At 46.3% G+C, this 26,781-nt stretch overlaps 1 protein-coding gene across 2 annotated transcripts in view; it reads right to left on the bottom strand.

Moving 5' to 3' along the window:
- LOC144827366 (cytidine monophosphate-N-acetylneuraminic acid hydroxylase-like) overlaps positions 1–26,781 on the bottom strand; it is a 537,565-nt gene that overhangs the window by 440,733 nt on the left and 70,051 nt on the right. For both annotated transcript variants that reach the window (XM_078685708.1, XM_078685707.1), the window contains exon 2: positions 5,005–5,208. In XM_078685708.1, the coding sequence (XP_078541834.1) occupies positions 5,005–5,208 (204 nt within the window). The remainder of the gene's footprint in view (positions 1–5,004; positions 5,209–26,781) is intronic.

Genomic DNA, 26,781 nt, shown 5'->3' with positions numbered 1-26,781 from the left:
ACGCGGGACCCGCACCGGCGGCGACCGGGCAAAGCCCGGGGCAAGGGCGGGCCCATTCGAGTACAGAAGATGACGGGCCGGGCCCCCCCTCTAACTTGCCATATACGAGAAGGTCAGTTTACACTTCCTGCTTTAGTTTGCTAATGGTATCAGCCTAGCTTTGGTTTCTAAAAAAAATACCTTTTGTCTTATTACTGCGGCAGTGTGGTCTTTATGATGGCTTTTGCTCGCGGAAAGGGGAAGAACCCGCCTATGAGCGGGTCTGTCGCTGGCACTTTAGATCAGTTCATAATCAATGCAACTTCGGTTCTGGCCCACGAAAAAGCAATGACCGAGCAGAGATTATCTCTGGAGACTGTACAGCCCAAACACTCATCTCTGGGAGGGCTGATGCACGTTTGGTCTTCTGAGAGATACGTGGATGGGGCCATTGAAATTCCTGTTCGGGGGAGAGCTATTGATCAGTTGCCACATGACCCAACCATTATATCCAAGACTCCCCCTGATGTTAGATTGTCTGGCGGTCTTCCTTTCTACGCTGCCCGAGCAAGTTTTCTTCATCATTGGCGGGGATTTTAATTGCCATTTTGAACCTTTAATTGTCTTACCCCACCCCATTACGAGCGAAGAAGACTCAACTAGGGGAATTCCAATTTGCAATCATTACCCAATCAAGGCTTGGTCTCCCCTAGTTTTGCAGTTGACTACTCTCACTCCCAACTTCTCATTAAGGGCTTGTAATGGTCACTTACCTGCAGATAACCCTGGCAAGTTTACTTTTGGGAGGATTGGTCAGAACTCAACTATAGACTATGTCCTGGCAAATGTGGATTTCTGGCATAGGATCATGAACTTTCAGGTGCAGTCTCACATGGAAAGTGATCATGATCCTTTGGTTGTAACTTTGGACTGGTCCAAACAGGTACCAGGTCAGGTTGACAATAGTTTACCTCCCACTGACTTGCTATTAACAGACGGGGGCAGAAGTATCCGTTGGGGAACATTTACACAAACACCGGAGGTATTGGCATCCCTGTATTATAACAGAAACAAACAGGCACAGTGTCAGTCAAACTGGCCACTGAATCACAGCAGTGGCTTCTTTGCTATGGCGGAGGAGCATTGTTCCCCCCCCACCCCCCTTCCCAGCTGCCTCAAAACGGCAGGAGACGAAAAATAAAACAATAATAAAAACACGCTTTATTATCGTTTTAATTTTCCTTTCCTGCTGAGTCTTTGTGGGTGGGGCCATGGGGGATGACAGGCTGCAGGAGGCGTGGTGGGCACTGTTGTCAATGCGCATGACGATTGAGCCGGCCAAACCATCATGCCCACTGAAGCTGTCTCCAGCCAGAGCTGCACTGCTCCTTTGGAGACATCAGGCACAGGCTCCCAGTCTCACTGGAAGCGTAAATTCAGAGCGCTCAGGCCAATCCTGATGCTGCTGTCATGACATGAGAGCAGCATCAGGATTGGCCGCAGTGGACTCTGTGAGCCTGTGCCAGTGGAGGAGAGGAGCAGAACATCGGGATGCTGCCGGCTGCAGGTATGTTTTTTTGTCATTCCCTGACCCCCTCCCCACCCCTGCCAGCCACTCTTCCACAACCCCAGCTGCTACTGCTGAATCAAGTAAATCAAAAGTGTACATTGGTCTAGTTTCCAGAGGACCTTACAGCAGTGGAACCCTCCAATGTTCGCACATGAATATATATTTGAGCAGCTCAACGGAAGCATTGCCCTAGGCCAGTGCTATCTCTGTTTTACCCTGAAGTAAACCAACCTACCATGATCTATGAAGTCCATGCTCTCAGCCAGTGCCTAATGTGAACAAAAATAAGTACTTGGGCCCTCGTCAGGATGCCACTGCAGTTTACACCACCACTGCCTCTCCCATAGCTACAAATACAGTACCAACATACTACTAATCACCACACTCTTGAAAGTGTAACATAACATTCTAGGACCCCAAAGCTATAAAAACGGCCTAGGTGGTACTTATTAGTCATTTTGATCGTGGATTGAATTAATAATCAGCTTTTGTGCTTATCCCTACATTTGAGTGACAGTGCCACCGTGTGGCAGGCTGTCATAAGTGTTGGTGTTAACAGTTAACTGCCGGTGCCGAGCACTGCAACCCACCAGGTCAAATTAAGCACTGCAGAAACTCTGCGCAGTATCGGTCTTAGCAAATCAGCAAACCGTTTGAGGCAGGAAAGAGATCGCTTTTGCCCTCAACCAGGTATTGTCAGTGAGCCCTGGTTGAGCTCGTTGCGGAATGCACCATCTCATCATTCTCCATGTCCTTGGATGAGAAGGCAGGATCAGAGGAGTGTAAAAACTTTACAATAGTATCAGTGCAAATAAAGGGCGACGTTAATGTCCTGCAAGCACGGCACAACTGTAACCCACAGTCAAAAAAACTTAAATAGGCCTTGGTTCCTTCTAATACCAAATGAGCGAGACCAAACGGCAGAAGTCATTGAGACCGGCATACTCAGAGCACAGTGCTGTCATTCCCTGAAATGTGCTTAAAGAACTTATGACCATCAACACCCACCAGCACAAGTTGACCACTGCCCACATGTCTTCCACCAGCGGGTTATAGGAAGAGCTAGTTGAAAGAGACAATGTGCTAGGCATTTCAACAATACAATCTCCTCCAAGTAAACACAATTTCACATTTTCAGGGTTGCTGACAGGATCAAATCATGCATATTTGAACCTCATCTTTTAACATGTACAGGAGCGGTTGGCAAGTTGAGTCAAGGTTACTGCAGATAGAAAAATGTCATCTACCACAAAAAACAGATTGATAATGCAATAAACACCGGTACAGCCTGCTTACTTTCATTTCTTGTCATTTTAGGTTTTGAGTGGCTATTTTTGTGGTGATAAAAAATGTAACAAGCATTGGCATAGCCAATAGGTCTTGCCTTCGGGACCTTATAAGTATTTAAATATGCAGCACAATATCCTTGGTGCAAAATCAACTGTTGCATGGCTAAACACTTATAATGTCCCAAAGGCGAGACCTATTGGCTATGCCAATGCTTGTTTTCATTGTTGCTTCTGGGGCACCATGAAGAGGATTTGTTGCGATTAAGTGGCTATCAAACGTCAAAAATTTAAAAGGAGAATAGCGTATGTATAACAGTTGGTTTCAGTAAGTTATTTATGTCTGTAGGATAGAAGCATGGAAGTAAGTTAGTTTAGTCATGAAACTGTTAAAAGAATGGGTTTCACTTTCTTGGCGTGAAAAAGAGGAGCTGGTCCCTCACAGTTTAAATGTGGATTTAAACCCTGCATTTAAACGTGGGGTTAAACCCTTCCCTGTTTACCTGACACTCACTGCAGTGGGAGGGAGTGATGGTGTGTTTGCTGCCGCCTGCCTACCAATCACTGAGGAGAGGAGATTCACAGAAGGTCACCACTATAGGTGCTGCACACTGAGAACACATGAAGAGAATGCTTCCAGATGACACCTGAAATGACTTAATACCAGAAGTAAATCCAGTCAACCGAAGGACAGAACTCAGTATAAACGTCCAGTGCCATATCTAGCTTACAGACAAATGCAGCTTGTTAGTAGAAGGAGTGCACGAAAACTACTCCCATTGTGCTTGCAATAAAGCTTGCGGCCTGTCCAGCATCCCGCTCTAAACAAAAGTCTATTTTGGAAAAACTAAGAAATGCCACTGCTTCCCACGACAGCTGCTTCCACAGCCTGGAGCCTGGGTATCACCACCTGTGAGTTTCCAGAGGCCAGAAGTTCAAAGTGAAGCAGGGTCAAGTCGCCTTTCATTCTTCCAGGCTCGATAAAATGACTATCAATATGAATTCAATATAAATATTTAATACAATATTCACATAATACTATCCTTCAAGTGAATATGACTTTTTAATATGAATATCAAAAGTAAAATAGTCAGATTTTACTCTCAATAAAAACCTGAATGACGGAGAGATGTGCGTGAGCTCACTGCTCATGAGTATCTGCTTCCCAGTGACAAGTGCTGGTACTTTCCCCTTGGTAGTATTGCATCCCTGCTAAGGGGTGCTGTACTCTCCTCTTGTTAGTAACACATCCCATTGGTGAGAACCGGTACTCTCCTATAGGTAGTAGTGTATCCCCGCTGAGGAGAGACAGTACTCTCCCATAGGTAGTAATGCATCCCCGCTGAGGAGCGCTGGTACTCTCCCATAGGTAGCAGTGAATTCCCACTTAGGAGTACTGTTATGCTCCCATTGCTAGTAATGCATCTCTGCTGGGGTGAGCTGGTACTTTCCCTATCAAATACAAGTATTCGAATCCTGCAGGATGGAACATTTAAAGCAACCCACATGGCCTGCCAGCAAAAAACATAATCTGGGCATCACAGCAGATAGAGAAACATGGGCTGCAATCAGCCTAAGCGTGATACATTTCTGTGCATGTGCGTGGCGCATGCGTGAAATACCCCACCCGTTAACCGTGAAGAGAAAAGTAAAATGAAGAGACGGAAGGCGAGAGGAGGGGGCGAGTGCTTTTCACTTGCGAGAGCGAGCAGCGCCAGGAGCGATAATTGCTTCCATATGGCGCTGCGCTCTCCCGCAAGTGAATCGCCACACGTGCATGCGTTGCAATTGAAGGCAATGGAACGTGTGCACGATTTTGGCTGAAACGCCAAAGCGATCGCAAAAGGTCCTTTTGCCTATGTAGCACATGCGTGCTGCGTAGGCAAGACCTAAAAATGACCCCATGGCAAGAATGGACTACCTTAAGCAGTCATTTGGTAGCCTATCGTTGTCAGATTTTATCAATCCATCTCCTTTAATCTATAGTAAGTTAGCAGCCAAGCTTCCACTTGGGAAGTACCTTCAACAATGGCAATATTATTGTTCTAAATGTGATTTTACATTCTCTTTAAATATCTATGCCCTGAACGATCCTGAAAACTCCATAATTATGATGAACAAATATTTACAAACAGAAGACAATGGCAGCATAAACATTTACAGTATTACCTGTTTGACAGATCTTCAATATCCTTAATCAACAGGCCTCCTTGGTGTTTGCACAAATTTTTGCACGCACTCATTTTGTCACCATCTTTATATATGACATATTTTTTTCCATCTTCATTATTTATTAAGAAATTGATCCCATCTTTAAGATTGGAGACTTCCTCTGCATTGATTGACAGCAAAATTGGGGGCTTTTGCACACCTCTGTGAAAACAATAAGCATTAAAGATTATTCAAGCATATGTGGCAGGTAAGCAATATAAATTATTACATTGGATAATTGTAAATGAAAAATCTTTAAAGGAACTTTCCTAAAATGAGCTAATAATGGGGATCTTGTGCTAAAGGTCGGGTTGTAAAGGGGTTTGTGTATTTGCACTCTAACTGGGTTGAGACTCAACTCTGCACTCTCTCTGAACTAATACTCTGTCACAGCTCAAAAATGTTGTCGCCAGAATAATTTCAGCTTTACAAAACTCTGTAAAAATGCCATACTAGGCTGAGTTTTTTATTTTTATTTAACTCTTGTGGATTTGGCAGATGCAAGGCACAAACACATAAATGTTTGCGACTAAGCATGCAATATGAACAAGCTTTACCAAAGGTGACAGATCTGATGCGTTTTCACTTACAAGCCAGACCTGTCGGAATTATCGAACCTTACTTTTAAAAAGTGTGACCTATTTACTTTGCCACTGATTTTTGTTTTAATGTCAGCCTTTGTCCCTTTTTTAGGGATGGTGCTACAATCCCAAAATTGTATTAATAGCTGCAATCTAAACATGGTAACTCTGTAATTGGCATTGAGGGCAGGATGCAGCTGTCCCATGGATTGTTGCCTGCTCGCTCCAATATAGTCAATCCAGGGATAGTTTCCATTTTGCAAATGCATACCAGTCCCTTTAGAGTACTGCCATCTAGTCTATGGTTTGTCATCTGAAGTTGCAAATCATAGACACATGGCACTGCAATTTGGGTGGAGGAAGAGGAAAGCCGCTATCATGTCTTCTCCTGCCGAATCACAATACGTTCCAACAAAGGTGCCATTGTGTGGCAGTTAGGGGCAAAGGGTGTATAGATGTGGTTGGTGGGGTTTTGTTGTGGTTGGTGAACCAATAAAATGTGAATAGCATTTATTTTTGTAGTAAATGAGTAGTGTGCATTTCCTGAGACTGTATTATGTTTTAAGATTTTGATGGGTTAAGGTGGTGGTTGGTAAACGATAAAACTGACAAAAAGGGCAGTATTTCTGGCCCTAGGATTCACCGGAGCAGGCAACTCCCCTTGTCCTCCAAGCGCTTAGCTTTGACGCTTGGGCTGAGACGCCCTAATGTTAAATAGCCCTAGGTTAGGTGACCTTTGGCCAATGGGAACACTAACCAATCTGATCCCCAGCCCTAAGCCCTAGGGCCAATGGGACACCTGGCCTTTTTAACCAATCACAATAGCATCTAATCAAAAACCAAACCCTAAGCCCTAAGTTCAATAGAAACCCTAGTCCTAGGGGCACAGATACAGCATCCAGTAAGAAACGCATATAAGGTGCATATGACCTGAAACACAAAAGGATGTGCACGGGGCATGGAGGTGCTCCTGAAGTCAGAATCTCCTTGGATACAGGCAGGTACTATCCACACTCTATAGTTCCTGTTCAACCCTGCAGTAAGGCCCAAATTCAAACCACTAAAAATACTGCTTTTCGTGCACTTAAGGAAATCACCTATTCTACCCAAAAATGAGTGCTACATACAATATCCAAACACAATTTAAACCACAAAGCAATTTAGACAGTCTCTTAAACATACTATGGGTAGGCTCTGGGGTGTATGTTGCCTTTTTCGCTTGCAAAAAGGGGTGGCAGATTGCCTTCTAGAGGCATTAGCACAGTATAGGGGGAAAACCAGTAGAGAAATGTAAACAGTCACGGGTCGAAGAAAGCAGCAGTTTTAAAAGTAAAAATTGCACAGAAAAAAAGAGATACATTTAAACAGTCACAAGTAGAGGAAAAAAGAAATTTATCTGATTTATAAAAAGAGAAATCCATTTACAGACTACAAAATCCATATCATATTCAAGTGTATGGCATATTAATACAATAGAAAATGTTACTTACCTGCCGTAACAATCTTTCTGGTGGATACTCGACTTGCAAATTACTCACCTGCAGAGTTTCTCACTACCAGGACATGTACAGCATTAAAGTTCATATCCTAACTTTTATTTAACCAGCACTCTCCTCCAGGGGTTACCTAGGGCCTTCCTTAGGTGTCACTTATATGTAATAAAAAGAGAGTTTAAGGCTTGGCAAGGGGTTTCAAATGCCAAGTAGACGTGGCAGTGTAACACTGCATTCAGGCTGCAATGGCAGGCCTGAGACATGTTTTAAAGTGCTACCTAACTGGGTGGTACAATAAGTGTTGCAGGCCCACTGGAAGCATTTCATTTACAGGCCCTGGGTATATGGCATACAAAGAAAAACCAAAGGTGGTGATGGACGGAGCGTTGACAATACAGACACTCACCCCCAGTCAACTGATCTGGGTTTAATCCATCACCGTTCTTTAGCTCACTCCGCCACCCCAGTTCAGACATGTCCATATGCAAATCAGTCTGACCATGTGCCTCATGGGAACAGTCCAGCCCGAACTGCCAAGCCATGTCTTCCCTGGACCGGAATCAAGCTTCCCAGGACCGGTTTCCGGCATTACAGCCTTCTTCAGCCGGGCTTGCTTGACTCCAGTGGCAAAGTAAGCAAGGGACTCACGAAGTGGATCAGCAACTGCGCTGACGACCTCGCCCCCCCTGAGGACCCCGCCCAGCAGACCCGGCAGCAAGAAAGCCCCATGGTTCACCGAAGAACTCAAGAGCTCAAAGAAGAACTGCCGAGTCCTCGAGAGAACATGGCGCAGAGACCCAACACCTGACAACATGACTGCCCTCAAGCTCGCCACCCGAAAACACCACCAACTCATCCGCGCAACCAAGAAAACCGCATTCAAGGAGCGACTCGACATCAACGCACACAACAGCAAGGAACTCTTCAACATCGTTAAAGAGCTCTCCAACCCCAACGCCGGAAACAACGACATCACCCCTTCGCAAGACCTCTGCAACTCCCTCGCCTCCTACTTCCACAACAAGATCGCGGACATACACAACAGCTTCAGCACCCAACCGACGCACGCCACGACCGAACCAGCGCCCCCCACCACCACCCTCCGCGCCTGGACCCACATCAGCACCGAAGACACCGTCCGCACTATGAACTCCATCCACTCCGGATCTCCAACCGACCCATGCCCTCACCACGTCTTCAACAAGGCCGATGCTATTATCGCACCCCACCTGCGGAACATCATCAACATCTCCTTCGACACCGCTACCTTCCCGGAGAGCTGGAAGCACGCCGAACTCAGCGCTCTACTAAAGAAGCCATCAGCCGACCCCACCGACCTCAAGAACTACCGACCCATCTCGCTCCTCCCGTTTCCTGCAAAAGTCATCGAGAAGACCATCAACAAGCAGCTGGCCGCCTTCCTCGAGACGAACGGATTCCTAGACCTCTCCCAGTCTGGCTCCCGGGCCAACCACAGTACCGAAACCGCCCTGATCGCAGCCACCGATGACATCCGAGCCCTGCTCGACAACAGAGAAACAGCAGCCCTCATCCTCCTAGACCTCTCCGCGGCCTTCGACACTGTCTGCCACCGTACACTAGTGCAGCGACTCAGCAACGTCGGAATCCAGGAGAAGGCACTAGAGTGGATCATCTCCTTCCTCGCCGGAAGGACACAGAGAGTCCACCTCCCCCCGTTCAGATCAGAAGCCACCAAAGTCATCTGCGGCGTTCCTCAAGGCTCCTCGCTCAGTCCAACCCTCTTCAACGTCTACATGAGCCCCCTCGCAGACATCGCACGCCAGCACAACCTCAACATCATCTCCTACGCCGACGACACCCAGCTGATTCTCTCCCTCACCAACGACCCCGCCACCGCCAGAGCCAACCTTCACGAAGGGATGAAAGAGGTATCCGAATGGATGAAGAACAACCGTCTGAAACTGAACTCGGACAAGACGTAAGTCCTCATCCTGGGATCCTCACCCTCCGCCTGGCCCCCCGCCCTAGGCAGCGCACCCAAACCATCAGACCACGCATGCAACCTGGGCTTCATCCTGGACTCCTCCCTCTCCATGACCAGACAAGTCAACGCCGTCTCCTCGTCGTGCTTCAATATCCTGCGCATGCTACGTAAGATCTTCCGGTGGATCCCCACCGAGACCAGGAAGACGGTCACCTAGGCCCTCGTCACCAGCCGTCTGGACTACGGCAACTCCCTCTACGCCGGAACCACCGCCAAACTCCAGAAGAGACTCCAGCGGATCCAGAACGCCTCAGCACGTCTCATCCTGGACATCCCCCGTTGCAGCCACATCTCCGGACACCTGAGAGACCTGCACTGGCTCCCGGTCAACAAGAGAATCACCTTCCGACTCCTCACCCACGCACACAAAGCCCTACACAACCAAGGCCCAGGATACCTCAACAGCCGCCTCAACTTCTACGCTCCCAAACGCCAGCTTCGATCGACCGGCCATGCCCTCGCCGCCGTCCCCCGCATCCGAAGAGCCACCACAGGGGGGCGGTCCTTCTCCTACCTCGCCGCCAAGACATGGAACTCCCTCCCAACCCACCTCCGCCTGACCCAGGACCACCTCGCCTTCAGGAAGCAACTCAAGACCTGGCTGTTCGAGCAGTAGCGGACCCCCCTCCCCCAGCGCCTTGAGACCCTCTGGGTGAGTAGTGCGCTATATAAATGCTTTGATTGATTGATTGATTGATTGACTCACGTCTGAGCATACCCTGCCCAGATCTTTTGACTGGGTGTGAGTGTTTGATTGGTTCAGATGCGCCGTCCATCACCACCCCCTTTTTCACCACCCCCTTTTGTACCGCTGGGTATATGGCATGGCACTCTATAAGGGACTTACAAGTAAATTAAATATGCCTGTTATGTGTATGCCAATCAAACCATGTTTTAGGGAGAAGCACATGTACTTTAGCACTGTTTAGCAGTGGTAAAGTGCTCAGAGTCGTAAAGCCAACAAAATCATCAAAAAGGTGCGGAGGAATACAAAAAGTATGGGTGTGACCATGCAAAAAGGGTCATTTCCACCATAACCCCTCCTCCAGCCTAAATCCATGGTAGACTAATCAATACCTGGATGGGCTTCCTTGCTTAGGCGATAGAATAATGGACAATAGCCCTCTGCTCCTGGGGAACTTCTCACTTCAACGTCTCTGTGAACTCCTGAATCCTCTAATTATACTCTCCTGAGACACTGAGCTGACCCATGGGGAACCCTTCTTCTCAACTGTGGACCCCATCTTTGCAACACCTACCCCTAACTTGCTCACGTATGCTTCCCAGTAGGAAGATAGTACCACCATGACCAACAAAGTGACGTGGCCCATTCCACCCCTTGGGTCTGACTTCAGACCCCAACCCAGGGAAAACTGTGTCCAAAAAGGACAACACCCAAAAAGAGGCCACTTACAGCTGTCAGTGTCCTGAGCCAGGGACCAGGCCATCCAGCGGTCTCTGACCTCTGAGGTTTCTCAGAGTGGGGGACAGCAGCTCCAGGCACCTTGCACCCTTTTTCATTCCCACCTCCCATCAGTTCAGGGGTGGTATCCTGAAACTGCTCCTTCAACCCAGGGCCTGTAACCTTAGGCTGAGTATGTGCCTAGCAAATCAGGGCTTCCAGTGGAGTACCCGTAACTCTCCCAATGGAGACACACTTGTGTATGTCATGCAAGAGCCTGCCTGGTGCAGTCCTCAGCCCTCTGTCCCTGTGACAATGCATGGAGCCCACCATATCCAGAAGTGCCTTCACCAGGGGCTGTCTTGGGATGCTCTGTTCTCAGAGCTGGCAACCCCTGACCCACTGGTCCACTCACTGTAGACGGTTTACACCTCCTGCCCCTCGATCTGCTACACTGCATCTACAGCTGTGGGGTTATACTCCCAGAAACCAGAAGTGGCAGGGCGCCTGTGGGTGCCACCCCACCCAGCTCTCCCGACACTTTGGAGGTCCCATCAGTGGATGGCCTCTTTGTACAGACAGGCTCCCCTGCGTGTGGCCCAAGTGGGAGCAATCCAAGCACTGGGGCTGGAAATAAAGCACCCTGGGTCTCTGCCCACCATAACCTCCCCTCCTTTTCTTAGAAGTGACATGGGACCACTTTCATCCACACTATATTGGGCCCTGTCTCGGCCACTGCATACTACCCCTCACTCTGAGTGAGGGAACCTGAGGCACTCTCCATATTATCACTCCTAAATGCCTTCCCAGACACTCTGGTGTTTACTCAGAAGTCTGCCTCCTTTGCAAGCTCCCTGGAGTCAGTGAACTCACAATTAACCAGGTGTTAGCATAGCTCTGGAAAGCACTGATTGGACATGTGTTATCTAGCAATCTAATTGTACAGCCCGTCAAAAATGTTTACTTTACCACCATTCACCCAACCATCCAGTGCCTTGCAGCAGAAACCTACACAATCCCCCAAGGACTGGTGAGACAGTTTCTGACTGCCCCTGAATCTCGACCTGCACTCTACTGGGGAGAATCCATGTCTCCCGACAAGGGCCTCCTTCAAGGTCAGATACCTCAGCCTGTTTCCCTTCTCTAGGGCCAGTAGAGCTTCCCTACCATCACTAGGTACATGCCTCCATATGCCAGCTACCCAATACTCCTCAGGAATCCTGTGCATCTCTGAGTAAGCTCATATGCCTCAAACTACATGTCTATATCATCCCCTCCCTGAAGTCAGGCACCACATCCTTGGGTGTGTGGATCCTTACTCTAATAATGGATGCTAATTTCGCTGCCAGCAGTCCTGCTAGACTCTACCAGCTTTTTGGATTTCAAGTCCAGCTCTTTCAGACTCAGTTCATGAGTGAGCAAGATATTTTTCTCTTCTAAGGCTCTTTCATCCTCAGCTGCCTCCATGGCAAGTTTTCTCTAGCTAAGGCACTCCTTCTGTGCCAGAGCTTTGTCAGAATCACTTTGGGCTTCCCTCTCTTCTCTGGAGCATTTGCTGTCATTTTCAGTCTCCTCCTCATCCTTTTCAGGGCCACTGCCTTCTTAAGCCTCTGGTGGCAAGTCCAGGTGTAACCAGGGCTCTGCATTCTCTAGTCTTAGAGCTGCAAAGGGGTCTCCTCAGATTCTTCCTAAGTTTCATCTCCCCTCTGATCCACTGTTGAAGACTTTCCCCAGTGTGCCTGCTAAAAAGCATACAGGGCTGCCTGATGATCCTGCTTTGTGGACCTCTTATTCACAGCCAGCTCCCTCTCTTTGCAGAAATCCTTCAACTCATTCTAATTGTAGAATGATAGGTAGTTGAGATCTAGGATTAGTCCCATTCTTTTAAGGCAGAGCTTTCCGAAGTGTGTGCCGTGACAAAGTACTGTGTCGTCTCCACTCTGTGGGTGTGTCGCGTGACAATGAGTCCCCCCCACCCGTCGTGTGTGGCAGCCCAGGCTCAGACAGCTCCTGGGCCTGCTCACAGCCACACCCGAGCACTTCACATGTCTTTAAAAGACTGTGTGCATGTTAAAGAGGCTTTGTTGATGTTTCACCCCTTCTAAGAGCCCCTGCAGCGCCACTCTACCTACCGCCTAATGTTTCAGCGCCCCCCCCCAGACAATTTTTCTTAGCCCCCCCTAAATGTGGCTCTAGTTGCGCCTCTGCGCTGGGGGGTATCTGCTGCTGTTAATATGCTCTGTAGCACCTCCTTCCACCCTGGGCCCAGCAGGCACCAGTCTCGCCTGCCAAGCACCAGCCTTAGCCAGGGGCACCGGCTGCTGCGAACATGATTCCTGCTCCTTGACCTTGTCGGACACCTGGCAGTGGCAGCTTCCGAGCAGTTTCGGAAGGAGTCTCTGCTTGGCGCACTGGTTCAAGGCACTGCATCTTATTACTTACAAAACTCAGGCGTTAGCAGAGAGGTGGGGAATCTGTCCAGCCTCAGGTCCATGGGCTTTTTATCTTATGACCTCCGCATTTATTTATGAAACATTACATAATTGTACTTGTCTATTTTGTTGAATTTATTTCTCAGTAGTTGCATTTAATAATTATATCACAACCAACGGCTCCTTGTAATGCACAAACAGCAGAGGCAATGCTTTTCCAGGGGCGGCTCACGCGAGAAGTTCCTGAGAGAAGGGTAATGGCGAAAGGGTGCCAGAGATATGGGGGGGGGCAGACATAGAGGGAGTGATAGAGAGGGAGAGAGGGGAGAGACAGAGAGAGAGAGAGAGATACTGAAGGATGGAGAGAGGGGGCGAGAAACATGCCCAGGGAGAGAAACACAGAGAGAGAGGGAGAGAGAGAGAGGGAGAGAGACTGAAGGATGGAGAGAGAGAGATAAAGAGAGAGGAGGGATAGAGAGGGGGTATAGAGAGGGGGAGAGAGACTGAAGGATGGAGACGGAGAGAGATAGGAAGAGAGAGATACTGAAGGATGGAGAGAGAGGGCCAGAGAGATACTGAGGGAGAGAGCCAGAGATAGAGAAAGAGAGGGGGAGAGAGAGAGACTGCAGGGAGAGGGAGAGGAGGGAGAGAGAGGGAGAGGAGGGAGAGGAGGGAGAGAGGGAGAGGAGGGAGAGGAAGAGGAGTGAGAGGGAGATGGAGAGGAGGGAGAGGGAGAGGAGAGAGAGGGAGAGGAGGGAGAGGAAGAGGAGGGAGAGAGGGAGAGGAGGGAGAGAGGGAGACGGGGGAGAGAGAGAGGAGGGAGAGGAGGGAGAGGGAGAGGAGGGAGAGGAAGAGGAGTGAGAGGGAGACGGAGTGAGAGGAGGGAGAGGAAGGGAGAGAGGGAGAGGAGGGAGAGAGGGAGAGGAGGGAGAGAGAGAGGAGGGAGAGGGAGAGGAGGGAGAGGGAGGGAGAGGAGGGAGAGGGAGGGAGAGGAGGGAGAGAGGAAGAGGAGGGAGAGAGGAGGGAGAGGGAGAGGAGGGAGAAGGAGAAGGAGAAGGAGAGGAAGGAGACGAAGGGAGAGGGAGAGGAAGGGAGAGAGGGAGAGGAGGGGAGAAGTAGAGGAGAGAGAGGGAGAGGAAGGGGGAGAGGGAGAGGAGGGAGAGAAGTAGAGGAGAGAGAGGGAGAGGAGTGAGACGGAGAGGAGGGAGAGAGAGGGAGAGGAAGAGGAGGGAGAGGAGGTAGAGAGGGAGAGGAGGGTGAGAGAGGGAGAGGAGGGTGAGAGAGGGAGAGGAGACAGAGGGAGAGGAGGGAGAGGGAGAGGAGGGAGAGGGAGAGGAGGGAGAGGAAGAGGAGGGAGAGAGAGAGGAGTGAAAGAGGGAGAGGAGGGAGAGGAAGAGGAGGGAGAGAGAGAGAGGAGTGAGAGGCGGAGAGGAGTGAGAGGGAGACGGAGAGGAGAGAGAGAGAGAAGAGGGAGAGGAGTGAGAGGGAGACAGAGAGGAGAGAGAAGGAGAGGAGGGAGAGGAGGGAGAGGAAGGGAGAGGGAGAGGACGGGAGAGAGGGAGAGGAGGGCGAGAGCTAGAGGAGGGAGAGGGAGAGGAGGGAGAGGGAGAGGAGGGAGAGGAGGGAGAGGAGACAGAGTGAGAGGGGGAGAGGAAGAGGAGGGAGAGAGGGAGAGGGAAAGAAGGGAGAGGGAGAGAGGGAGAGGAGAGAGAGAGGGAGAGGAGGGAGAGGAGAGAGATATGGGAGAGGGAGAGATGGGGGAGAGAGAGGTGGGAGAGGGAGAGATGGGAGAGAGATGGATAGCAAGGCACGGTGAAGTAAGGATGATGTGCCTTTTGGTGCGCTGAGCTGAGAAAAGTGGTCTAACCTGAGTTTAATGCGCAGAGACCGGCTGATAAGTTGCATGATTGGTCCTGAACGGATTTTTGTATAACTCATATTCAGCAAGGCATCAGGTGGACTTTGTGCATGGTTGGAAGGGTTGGCAGTGTGTGCACCCCCCCTTTTTGTGCTGTAAATCAATGGGGCATGTGTCAATGTGTGCATGGTTATATTCTTGTGTCAGGCACACACCTAACCTTGCTTACACCTAGTTTTGCAAGTCACTGTCTTTGTTAGAACCTTCCTGCTTTCTCAAATTTGCTTGAAACTGCACCATTGGCCCACTATTTTTTCAAAATGTTCTTGCAGGAGTACCCCCCAGAACCCTCTGGAGGAGGTTCGGCTCGCTCGCTGCGCTCACTCGCATTACCGTGTCACAAGATGAAGATTGTTGAAAAGGTGTGTCACCGAAGTGGAAAGTTTGGAAAGCTGTGTTTTAAGGTATCACTGGTGTAGTGACAAAAAGAGTCCCAAGCTGATGAAGCTGCAGCAGGTGCCATTTGGAAACATTAACAATATAGAGAAAAAAAGAAAATTAAAAAATGTGCAATGGTCTTATGTATGGCATGGTAGTGTACACCAATTACTGTATGGCACTGCACACACACAAGTCCTAGTCTCACCACTGATCACCAACGTTCGAAATTGGGCTTCTGGATGGTAGAGGTATGCACCCTGTCCAAGCAGGAGCCACAATCCTAGTCAGGGTAAGTCACAAACACACCCTAAATTAACCTGTGCTCACCCCTGGTAGCTTGGCATAGATCAGTATGACTTAACTTAAGAGGCAATATGTAAATAATTTGTTTAACACTTCAAACAGTAAAACTGTGAAAATACCACACAAACAGATACCACACCTGGTTAGAAAAATACATCTTAATTTAATGAACAACACAAGACCAAAACAACAAAAATATACTAATAAGGAGAACCGATATTATGAATGTTTAAAGAATAAACTGAAATGTAGTGCTTCAAAGCATAAAGTTCCAACCGGACTATCTGGTCATTCTAGACTGGGTTAGATGCAAAGGTTCAGGCCGACCACAATGGAGTGTGGGTCAGATACAGGGACCAGCTGTGGCCTGCTTTGAAGTACCTTGGTTGCAGCATCATCAAAGATGAGATATGGGGTGCAGATGAGGTGATGGGTTAGCGTCAATCCACCAAGGAAGGCGATGTGTCGGATTTGAGCTGCGCAACAGCGAGGATGCTTCAAGAACAGAGTCAATGCACCATGCAGTCGGCGATGTAATAGAGTCGATCCTCACAACGGCATGTGATGTGTGCACAGTGGAGGTGATGCGCTGGTTCTGAGTCCTTTGAGTTGACGTTCATGCATGCATTCTGCTGGAGCAGCACTTCAAACCACTTCCAAGGGTCCAGGACTGGGTTGGTACCACCTGGAAAGGTGGACTCACAGATACCAGAGTCCAGGTGCAGGAGGCAAGTCAGCAATCGCTTGGAGTCACTCTGGTTCTGGGTGCAAGTGACATGGGTCTAGTCCTTCTCATCCAGGCAAGGAAGTCAGCAGCTAGCAGGTCAGCACAACAAGAAAACAGTGCTTCCAAAGCAGCAATCCCGCAGAGTGCCGATCCTTTATGAACACAGTAGTCCTTCTCCCTGGCAGAGTACCCACAGGTCCAGCAGTATACTGGAGTGGTAGGGTCTGATGTTCAGTTCTTATACCCAGTGTTGCCTTTAATGTGGAGAGAATTCAAAGAAGGGTATTTGAAGTGCACAGATGTGCTCCCATTCTACCCTGGCTCCAGACTCACTACAGGGTGGTATGTAGCCCTTTGTGTGGGGACAGTACACAGCTAATTCAGGTGTAAGTGTTAAGCTATGTCCAGCTCCTCCCTCCCATCCTGCCAGGATGGCCCATCGTATGTGGCTATCTAGGGAGAATACAGAAAGCCTAGTTGTCACTCAATCCCGACATGCAATCAGAGGCAGGCTCTAGACTCAAGAGCAGGAAAATGGCAACTTTCTAAAAGTGTAATTTTCAAAATGGTAACAATAAATTCGACTTTGCCATTAAAGAGGATAATTATTACAATTCCATGAGTACTAAACATGACAGATCCACTTCCTCCCAATTGGGAATTGCAGCTTATTGGCTGTAACAAGGAATCCCCAATGTTAACCTATGGGAGGGGTAGGCCTCACAATAGTGAAAAACAAATGTTTGAGTTTTTCTATACCAGGACATGTAAAACTTAAAAGTACATGTCTCACATCCTACCTTTAATTACACAGTACACTGCTCTATGGGCTACCTAGGGCCTACCATAGGAGTTATTTCTACGTAATAAAAGGGGAATTTAAGGCTTAACAAGGGGTTATAAAAGCTACATCGACATGGCAGTGTAACACTGCATTCAGGCTGCCATGGCAGCAATGGGACATGAGTTAATGTGCTACCTAAGCGGGTGGCACAATAAGCATTTAATTCACTGTCCCTGGGTATATGGTAAACCACTCTACAGGGGACTTACAGATAAATTAAAAATGCCAGTTAGGTACATGCCAATGAAACCATGTTTTAGTGAGAGAGAAAATGCAATTTAGCACTGGCTAGCAGTAGAAAAGTGACCAGAGTCCTAAAGCCAACAAAAAGAAATGCCGCAAAAAGGGTTGGAGGAAGGCAAATAGTTTATGGTTGGCCCTGTAGAAAGGGCCATTTCCAATAGCCTTCCACTTAAGGAGCCCCTTTAAAATGTCTCAGGTCTGCCATTGAAGCCTGTGTGCAGTTTTAAACTGCAAATTTAGCTTGGCAAATTAAGCCTTATTTTAAGCCTAAAATTCCCATTGTAATGCATATAAGTCACCCTTAGGGTAGGCCCTTAACAACCCATAGGGAAGGGTGCATTGTATTTAAAAAGTTGAATATGTACATTTTAGTTTTACATCTAATGGTAGTTAAAAACTCTTTCGTTTGTGTTTTCACTAGAGTAAGACCTACTTCTCCCGTAGGATAACATTGGGGTACCTTCTTGCATTTAATTAGTGCTACATTTTTCTTTGGAATAGGTGGAAAGGTCTAAGAAATTGCAATTTAAAATCCTCTTTAATTGTGAAGTCAAATTTAAAGTCACAATTCTGAAAATGTCACATTCAGAAAGTTGGCAATATCTTGTCCTAACCATTTGGCCCTGCTACCTGTTTCCTGAGTCACATAACTATGTGCAGTTTTCAGTCGGCCTTTGTGATTGCTCCTGACAGCTACACATAGAGAGACAGGTTTTTGGCAGGATGGGCCATCCAAAGCAGGATGGGTGGTCGAAGCTGTTCACAGCCATACATGCACTTCAAATACACTGCCTCAGCTCACACAAAGAACTTCACACCAGTCGATTGTGCATGCAGACCGACTGGGACCAGTGCAGGGATGCAGGAAATTCTGGATACTTTTGTGGGATGAGAGAAGTCCAGATATTTCTTCCAATTCAAAGTGGGCACCAGGTATGAAAATAGGGATTTCAGATCTACTCTTCAGTTCACTTCTGGGCCTGCAGAGGATGCTCAGAGGACTGCCCTGCTGCCTGTGGCCAGCTGTGTACTTCAGTGGTCTGCTCTGCTCCCTAAAGCCTGCATTGTACCCTCAGAGGACTGCCTTGCTGCTTGAGGCCTACTTTCCTGCTTCAACCCAAGACTTCCAGAGTGACTCCACGGGCTTGGTAGCAGACCTCTTGATCAGAGCCTTAAGGACAGAAAAGGCTCCAACCACACCTGGACCCAACCTGACTGAGTCCTGTCCCTCCAGATGGTGCCCCCCCAGTACTGGACCCTTAAAAGTGGTGCACAAGATGCCCAGATAATTCAAATCCGAAACTTGGGACTTGATACATTTTCTACCAGAAAGCGCTCTGAGAACGGAGACGATATCAGGCCCTACCTGCTTCCTGATCCACCCAAAGTGCATTGCGATTCAGCCTGACTTCACAGCAGCTCCCGCTACGATCTCCTCAGCAGTTAATACTGCCTAGCAGCTCCTCGCAAAAGGATGTCCTGCCACGTAGAGCCCTCATTGTCTATATCCTGCACCTTCTTTCTGCTGGAGATTTTTGACTTACAAAAAAGAGACTAAGTCCAAATGTAGATATCTTCACAGTGACTTCACCCAGTGGCTCCCCGATGATGATGCCTCTTCCTCGGACACTGCCATCTTCTTTGACCCGCTGAACTCTACCTTATCAGATATTTTACTTAAACATTTCTTCTACATCTGAAGGTACATGATGGCCATGCCCAACCCACTTTGTGTATTCTAGCCACACTCTCTTGAGGTCTTTCATAACTTTTGACTTTTACCTTTTCTCATGTGTCTAGATGTACGCAGTTGACTCTTTGAACTTTAGGCACTATATTTCACTTTAAAATTTAAAAATTCATAACCGCAGTTCTATTAATTGGATTTTTGTCATTTTGGCGTCAAATAATTTATTCAAATGTAATATATTTTTCTAAAATGGTGTGGGATTTTTCTTGCATTGTCTTTTAAGTTTATTGCTGTTTAAGTGCTGCATAAATACTTTACACAGTGCCTTTAATTTGAGCCAGACTGAGTTTGTGGTAAGCTACGAAAGGGTTAAGCAAAGGTTAATTGAGTGACTTTTTGTGGTTCACCCTGACAAGGATTGTGGCTGTAGTCTGAGTATAGTTCCACCTGCTCAATCAACAACACAATGTCTCACAATCTTGTTTTGTACATTCATCCACCTGGAGAATATTAAGACGTCTCCTTTGATTTTAACACTAAAGTAACAATTTACCTCTTTGTATGTTTTTATTGTATATATTAAAGATGTATTAAAGTAATTTTTCATCTAACTAGGTTAAACATATAGATTATGGGGAGTGAACAGGCGGTTAAATAAGGTTGACATACTGCGTGGGTTTACATTTTAGAGATTTAACTTGTGTTTGCTTCCTACTGGCACGGTTAAGTTTGCTCCCTTCTCACCTCAGTAAAATAAGGGCATATCCATTAGGCCATTTCTATCCCCCACCAACACGTTATTATATTTCTTCAAATGAACCAATCTAGTGATCCCTGCAAAGATTGCAATCCTCACCATTTTTTGTTCATCCTAATCGATATGAAGAAATATTAAGTCTAGCTGAAAACAATTGATGTTACAACCATCAGTAGTGTAGTGTAGTGTAGTGTTAGAATCTAGTCAGTTGGAATCTCCTAGTAACATTAATTTTAGTGTTCATTCTTTAGGTAATCCAAATATAATCAGGAATTAGGTTACGTATGATCAGAGTCTGAAGATTCTTTCTTGGAACATTCCGGCGATTCAAAGCAAACTTGGAAATGAGGACTGGCTGACGTATAATTCAGAAGTTTGATATGACATGCTGTCAGGAAACATGGGCTGTGGACATTATTGCTATTAGTGGTTTTAAATTGTATTGTAAGAAGGTAAGCCCATTTGAGTCAGGAAGAGGGAAGGGAGGTTTGGCCATTTTGAGTCATGCACAATTAGAAACATAAGGGTCAAAGTAGTAGCGATGAGACCATGTTACCACATTTTAATTTTACAATTGCCAAATTCAGTGAATATAATATGAATACATTTTTATTAGAATGTATTTTCTGTGAAGCCTATAGACATAGTTAAAGACCTGGTGGAGTTAATTTTGGAAACAGTGCAAAGGCAAGGAACTAACACATCAATTATATGGGCGGGCAACTTTAATAAATGAATGTATTCACAGTGGGGATCGTTTTTTTAGGTTCACAAATAGTCAAGGAGCCTATACTACCCATTTTATACATTCAGCTCATGGGAACGCTTTAAATCAGATAATTTTTAACATACATTCTAAATTTTTCCTCAGACTTTCATGTTTAGGGAGTTGTAAACCCCCCAACGTTTATAGGGAGAAGTAGCGGTAGCACGATAGATTTTGTGCCTCTCTCCTCCAATTTGGCCCAGTCCCTGGTACATTATGAGGTGTGTCCCAAGCTCCATAGTGATCACAATCCAATTAATCTATGTTTTTCTATACAGCTTTGCCCTATATAGCCGGCACAATCGCGCCTCCTCTTAGGCATTCGGATAATAAAGGGGTACAAATGAGTTGGGATAGTATTGACCCTAAAGAGTTGTTTTAATAATTAATGAAGCCAATGATAACATTCTTTGTTGTCTTTCATTAGATGAGCCCCATCGATTCCTTTAAAAAGAAAAATCAGTAAATGTGTTTCCCGTGAGCTACATACAATTAAGCATCTCAATAATCACCTGATCAAATCATTGTTCAACCAAAACTGGACAGCAGCTCTTAAGGCATTAAAAATGACTAAAAATATGATTCCACGTAAGATTTCTGATATTAGGGAAACCAGGGTGAATTGCAAGAAGCAGTAGAGGATAGGAAGCAATATATAAGAAATAAGGTATGGGAGGATTTGGAGAGGGCTGCCCAGTGGAGAGATAATAGACAGTTGTGGGAAGTAGTAACTCAGCCCTTTTTCATAGATAGATCAGCATTAGGCATTGAGTGCCATATACCAGAGCAGGACTGGATTAATCATTTCTCCCAGCAAATGAAAGGGGAGGGGCAGGAAAAGACTGCCAGTCTAGCTTCTTTATCCCATAAATAAGGGATGGCTAGTCGATGTTTTAGTTCTGGCATCTGTCGCAAAAGTAATTTCAAGTGCAACTAATGGAAATGCCCCAGGCCCTGATGGGTCCTAGTGGATTTATTTAAAGATAAGGATGATTTTTGGGCCCCATTATTTATGAATGTCTTAAGAGCAGCGGTTATGGTTGACCTTATTGACTCCTGGAATTAATCTATCATTATACCTATTTATGAAAAAGGTAATTGGAATCATTCGACTTGGTATTGCCCAATATCATTGGTAGATTCCATTGCAAAAATTATTGGACGGGTCATCCTTGGCAAACTGGAGGATTTGGCAGAAAAACTTCTTTTTATCTCATCGTTCCAATATGGCTTCCAGCGATGGTAGAAAAAGTTCTAATTTAATTCATAATTTGGAGAAGGACATCAAGGCCAGGAGAGGTTCCTTACCTATGGCCTTTATGGACTTCTCCTGCGCTTTCGGCCTAGTTGACAGGGGAAGCTTTGGGCCTTGATGGATCAGGCTGGTGTAGATCATCTTGTGCTGGACCTTGTAAGATGTCTTCATTGGGATACTACAACTAAAGTACATTATACACAATATGGGGACTTCACCCGTGATATACAAGTGGTTAGAGGGGGGAACGTCGTTTATGACGCAACTTTTAGCACGCAGTACTATTACAATGCGGTTTTTAAATCGCATTCTATTACAACGCATGACTCTGGGGGGCGCTCAAGGATAGGGAATACTTTTAATTTACTATCCAACACCTTCCCTAGTGTCAACGGGGACTGGTGTTGGAATAGTAAATTAAAATATTCACTATCCAACACCCCTTTCTGTTATCCGTTGTAAAAGAATGCGTTATAAAAACCGCGTTGTTACAGCATGCGTGCTAAAAGCATGCGTTGTAACAACGTACAGCCTATCTGAAGGATTGACTTGACATAGTTCAGTCATTGATGACAAAGACATTCTTGATCTTTAGCCCAATAAATCTGGATTTCATGTTCATTACCTGTGACAATAATCAAGAACAAATGAGGGGTTCGCCCTCAGCAACGGAGCATGACCGCTTCACCATGTGAAATGCAAACAGTGCCAAACGATTGAAATTTCAAATAAAAACACTAGTCTTGGCTTCAGAACACCCCTTGTGGAAAAAAAACAACACACACTGCTTGTTGTGAACTAACCCTCCCCATAAAGTGAAGGGTTGACTCCATGAGACCGACTTTATGATGGTTGTAACATCTCAATGAAGGCAATGCCCTATGTGCTATCATCTCGAAGGGAAACACGATGGTTATGCGTTCCTAAGGAATGGAAAGGAAGGTCTTTTCTCGGGTGTGGCCTCACACACCCCAAAGGATGTCAGGCTACATCATTGGCAAGACACGGCCTGCTCCTTGTCGGACCGGTGCTGCAATGTCCGACGGGCACCCGCGAAGGGGCTCGTTGGTAGAGATCTTTTGGGATGAAGCAGTTGGGTGAGTGCTGGTGTGTGGGCTGGGTAGGGCAGTGAGTGTGTGTATTAAAATAGGTCTAGGGCAGTCATAAATAAAAGTGCTTTATTCTCAGGGAGCCCTTGCCTAATTAATAGTGGGCCCTATTTGGATGTAATGATCCTATAGGGCTAGTGTGGGGCTAAGGTCGACATGTTTCATGCCTGCTTAGCCGCTAACGGGTCTGGTGGCACTTCATCAGGACAGAATATGAAGTAAAAACAGTGAGTGGTGCACTACCGCTGGTCTGGTTCGCAAACTCATGACTGACAACCAGACGCAGTAGAGAGACCTCTGGTGAGATTATACCGGGTTGGAAGACCCGTAGTGATAGGGTATATTAATGACAGGGATGGCAGAGCATGTCGTTGCTCTGAAGGCAGGGTGGCTGAACAACAATCGTCTGTCCTACCCTTGCTCCGGGCCTATTTTAATACACACAGCCACTACACAACCCAGCCCACACACCAGCACTCACCCAATGGCTTCATCTGAAAAGATCTCCATCAAAGAGCCCCTTCGTGGGTGCCCATCGGACATTGTAGCGCTGGTCCACCGAGGAACAGGCCCAGTGATGAAGCATGGCATCCTTCAGTGTGTGTAAAAGCACACGTTTGAAAAGACCTTCCTTTCCCTTACTTAGGAACTGCATACCCACCGTGTTTCTCACTAGTTCCCTGGAGCATGTGTGCAGGACCTGCATAAATATAGCTTCTGGTTCCACTTGTTACAAACTAACATCTAGAAGACCATCTTAATCCCTTGAAATGGATCCTCTGTGTCATAGACAGTCTGATCAAGGGGCTAAAGAAGTTTGTCAGTATTTCTCCCACAATGAAAGAACTCCACTGATTCGCTCTACACATCCTCATTCTTCCTGGCTGGCCCCGAGCACCTGCTGTATCACCTTGAATGATGTATAATATATCCCTTCACCATGCTTGGCAAGCACAATTAAAGTATCATCAGGGCAGTGCAACACCTGCAGAAGCAACATTACAGACTCAGAATAGAGCGCGCAAGAATGCAAAAATACATCAGACTTTCCTGTGCTACACACCATGGATATGGAAGTCAATTTCCACTCTGATCTCCAGGTTCTATCACTTGCACACGGAAGTGAACAACCATCAGTTTAAGCAACTCATTTCCTATGATAACACTGACCAGGTGTTGGATGGGCTTAAGAGACCAACACACCTATGTGTGTATAGATGTGATTATTTAGCACAAACACAAACCTAGCCAGGGAATAGTGAAGCACCGTACAATACTTGACGTTCGTGGATTGGAGATTTACATCTTTGAATTACAAAATTACAATACACATGTACACAATTACATTTGGCCTAATTAGGCAAAAGAGATGAAGAGATTTGCCCATAAATCAGTTGACTGTCATTCGGGTACTGTGGCTGGGACACGAACGTACGTCCCCACCTTCCAATGGTAGAAACTTAGAAGTAGATTTACCAGACTACATCCCACCTATAAATCAGCCCCTGTTCTCTAATTTATCTTTGACACTCCTCACCTTTCTCTCCCCTACTTACCTAAAAGAACCCCCTCTGTAATTACCCTAAATATTGACATCAGCAAACAGTTGCAGTTTCTTTTTTCTTTCGCATTATAAGGCTTCTGATGCGAATGCCCAAATCAATGGGCAATTTTAGCTGTCTAACGAGAAAGTGAACTTGAAACACAAAGTACACTTCTCAGGTAAAATTTCACAATTCTGTTTGTAGGATAAGTCCATGACTTGGCATGCCTTCTTGTCAGACACATCTCTGTAGAAGAAACAGGAAGCAACACAATGCTGTTTTCATACATTATGGCTAAGGTATTTAGAATAGGAAGTGGGTGCAACATGATTTTATCAATGTAATTAAATCAAGTTCTTTGGTATACCTCACCCCTTATCTTGTGGTACAGAGATGAAAGAAGGTGATGGAAAATGATTCCAAAAGCAATCCAATAGGGAGTGTTCATACCTTAATTCGTCCAAAATAGGTTCAGTTTCATCTTTTTCTGGCATCTCTGTAAGTCTGAGTTCAGGATGCAGAGAGTAGTACCACATGGCTGGAGCTTGAGAGATCTAAAGAGTGAAACTTAAGCTATCCCAAATATAAAGATTTTAGGTGAGCTGAATTACTGATCTGCACACTTTCCCAGAGTGCACTGTGACACACCTTTAGTTGGGTGCACCAGGAATAGACCAGGAAAGTATACACTATTATACATTAAAATATGGACTGCTGCGGTGTAGTTGCAAACCCAGGCCTGCACTGGGAGAGAGTAGCTTGAAAAGTGAATGGCAGCCTCAAACTGCATGTCCAACTTACAATGCAGAGGGACCACCAGACAGTTCATTAAGTAGGAACCAAGATCTCCTGCCTGCCTCGAAATGCTTTGGGGTATCCTAAAGAACTCTTTATCTTCGCCCAGGGGAGCACTAACAGTGCACCAACTCTTATGAGGTGAACAATCAGTACCCCCAAAATGGCTTGCTTTGCCCTTTCACCCGCATCTGCAATTTGGCATTGGTGCAACAGCAAAAGCATAACCTCATTTGCATGCGGCCTCGCCCCATGAAAATGGGGGCATAGTCCCTTAGAAGCACAGATATTATACAGGTGCACACCAAATTTATGGAATGGGCCGCACACGTGTCTGCCACCCCTTCTATATCCCCGGATCACTGCACATCCCCGGAAGGCTTGTGTGGTAGCGGTGGTTGAGTGAAGTGGTCAGGACCCACGTAATTTTATGTTTTGTGTTCACAGTAAAGAGTTTAGATGTTAGTGTTGTACTTGCTCAACAGTCAGAATAACAACTTTAATGAAGGTATTAAGAACAGGACGTGATTGCCAGTGAGAATTTGAACACATTGGAACTTGGCTGCCATCTTCATCAGAAAACCAAAATGGCATTAGAGGAGTGGTTATGACAGAGAAAAACTGCAATGAAGAACATGATACCACAGTCAGGAAGGGGATTCTGTCCATTATGCCTAGGAGACAAAAGCATTATAGCAACACTCTCGACTGAGAATTCACAAGAGAGGTCAGCATCAAGAGTTACTTGTTAGTCTATTATTAATGGGGAAGTGGGAAGAACTGATGAATGATGTTCGATTGATAAGTAGTGCAGCAGTAACTATGGAATCCAAGATACAGTCTTAGACATGGTTGAAGCAATCCATTACATACCAATCTCTAGTGGGCTCCTTGTTGAATCTGGATTGGATCTGTGCTCCATTAGAACATATGTGATAGCCAAGTTACTAACTGCCCAAAAGGCGCAGATATTATTAAGGTATTTGAGGAAAATAAGTGACAGCGGCAGCTCTTCATCTTGTCGAATCCCACCTCAGATTTCTTACGTGGTGGAGAAGAAGAAGATTGAAGGGATGAGCCACTGATTCTGCATACTGGTAAACCTGATTATGGTTCATCAATGGACTATGGTTGATTACGTTTTGCGAGAGAAGACATCTAAGATTAGTAAATGATATTGATACTGACAGTGCCAAACATATTTGTGACTGTTATATTAAATCACATTGTGAGAGCGACTTTGGCTGTACATTGTTACAACGCATGCTTTTAGCACGCATGCTGTAACAACGCGGTTTTTATAACGCATTCTTTTACAACGGATAACAGAAAGGGGTGTTGGATAGTGAATATTTTAATTTACTATTCCAACACCAGTCCCCGTTGACACTAGGGAAGGTGTTGGATAGTAAATTAAAAGTATTCCCTATCCTTGAGCGCCCCCCAGAGTCATGCGTTGTAATAGAATG

Source organism: Lissotriton helveticus, chromosome 4_1 (genome assembly GCF_964261635.1).
Source record: "Lissotriton helveticus chromosome 4_1, aLisHel1.1, whole genome shotgun sequence".
Lineage (NCBI taxonomy): Eukaryota > Metazoa > Chordata > Amphibia > Caudata > Salamandridae > Lissotriton > Lissotriton helveticus.
This window is presented reverse-complemented; position numbering and strand designations above follow the sequence as displayed.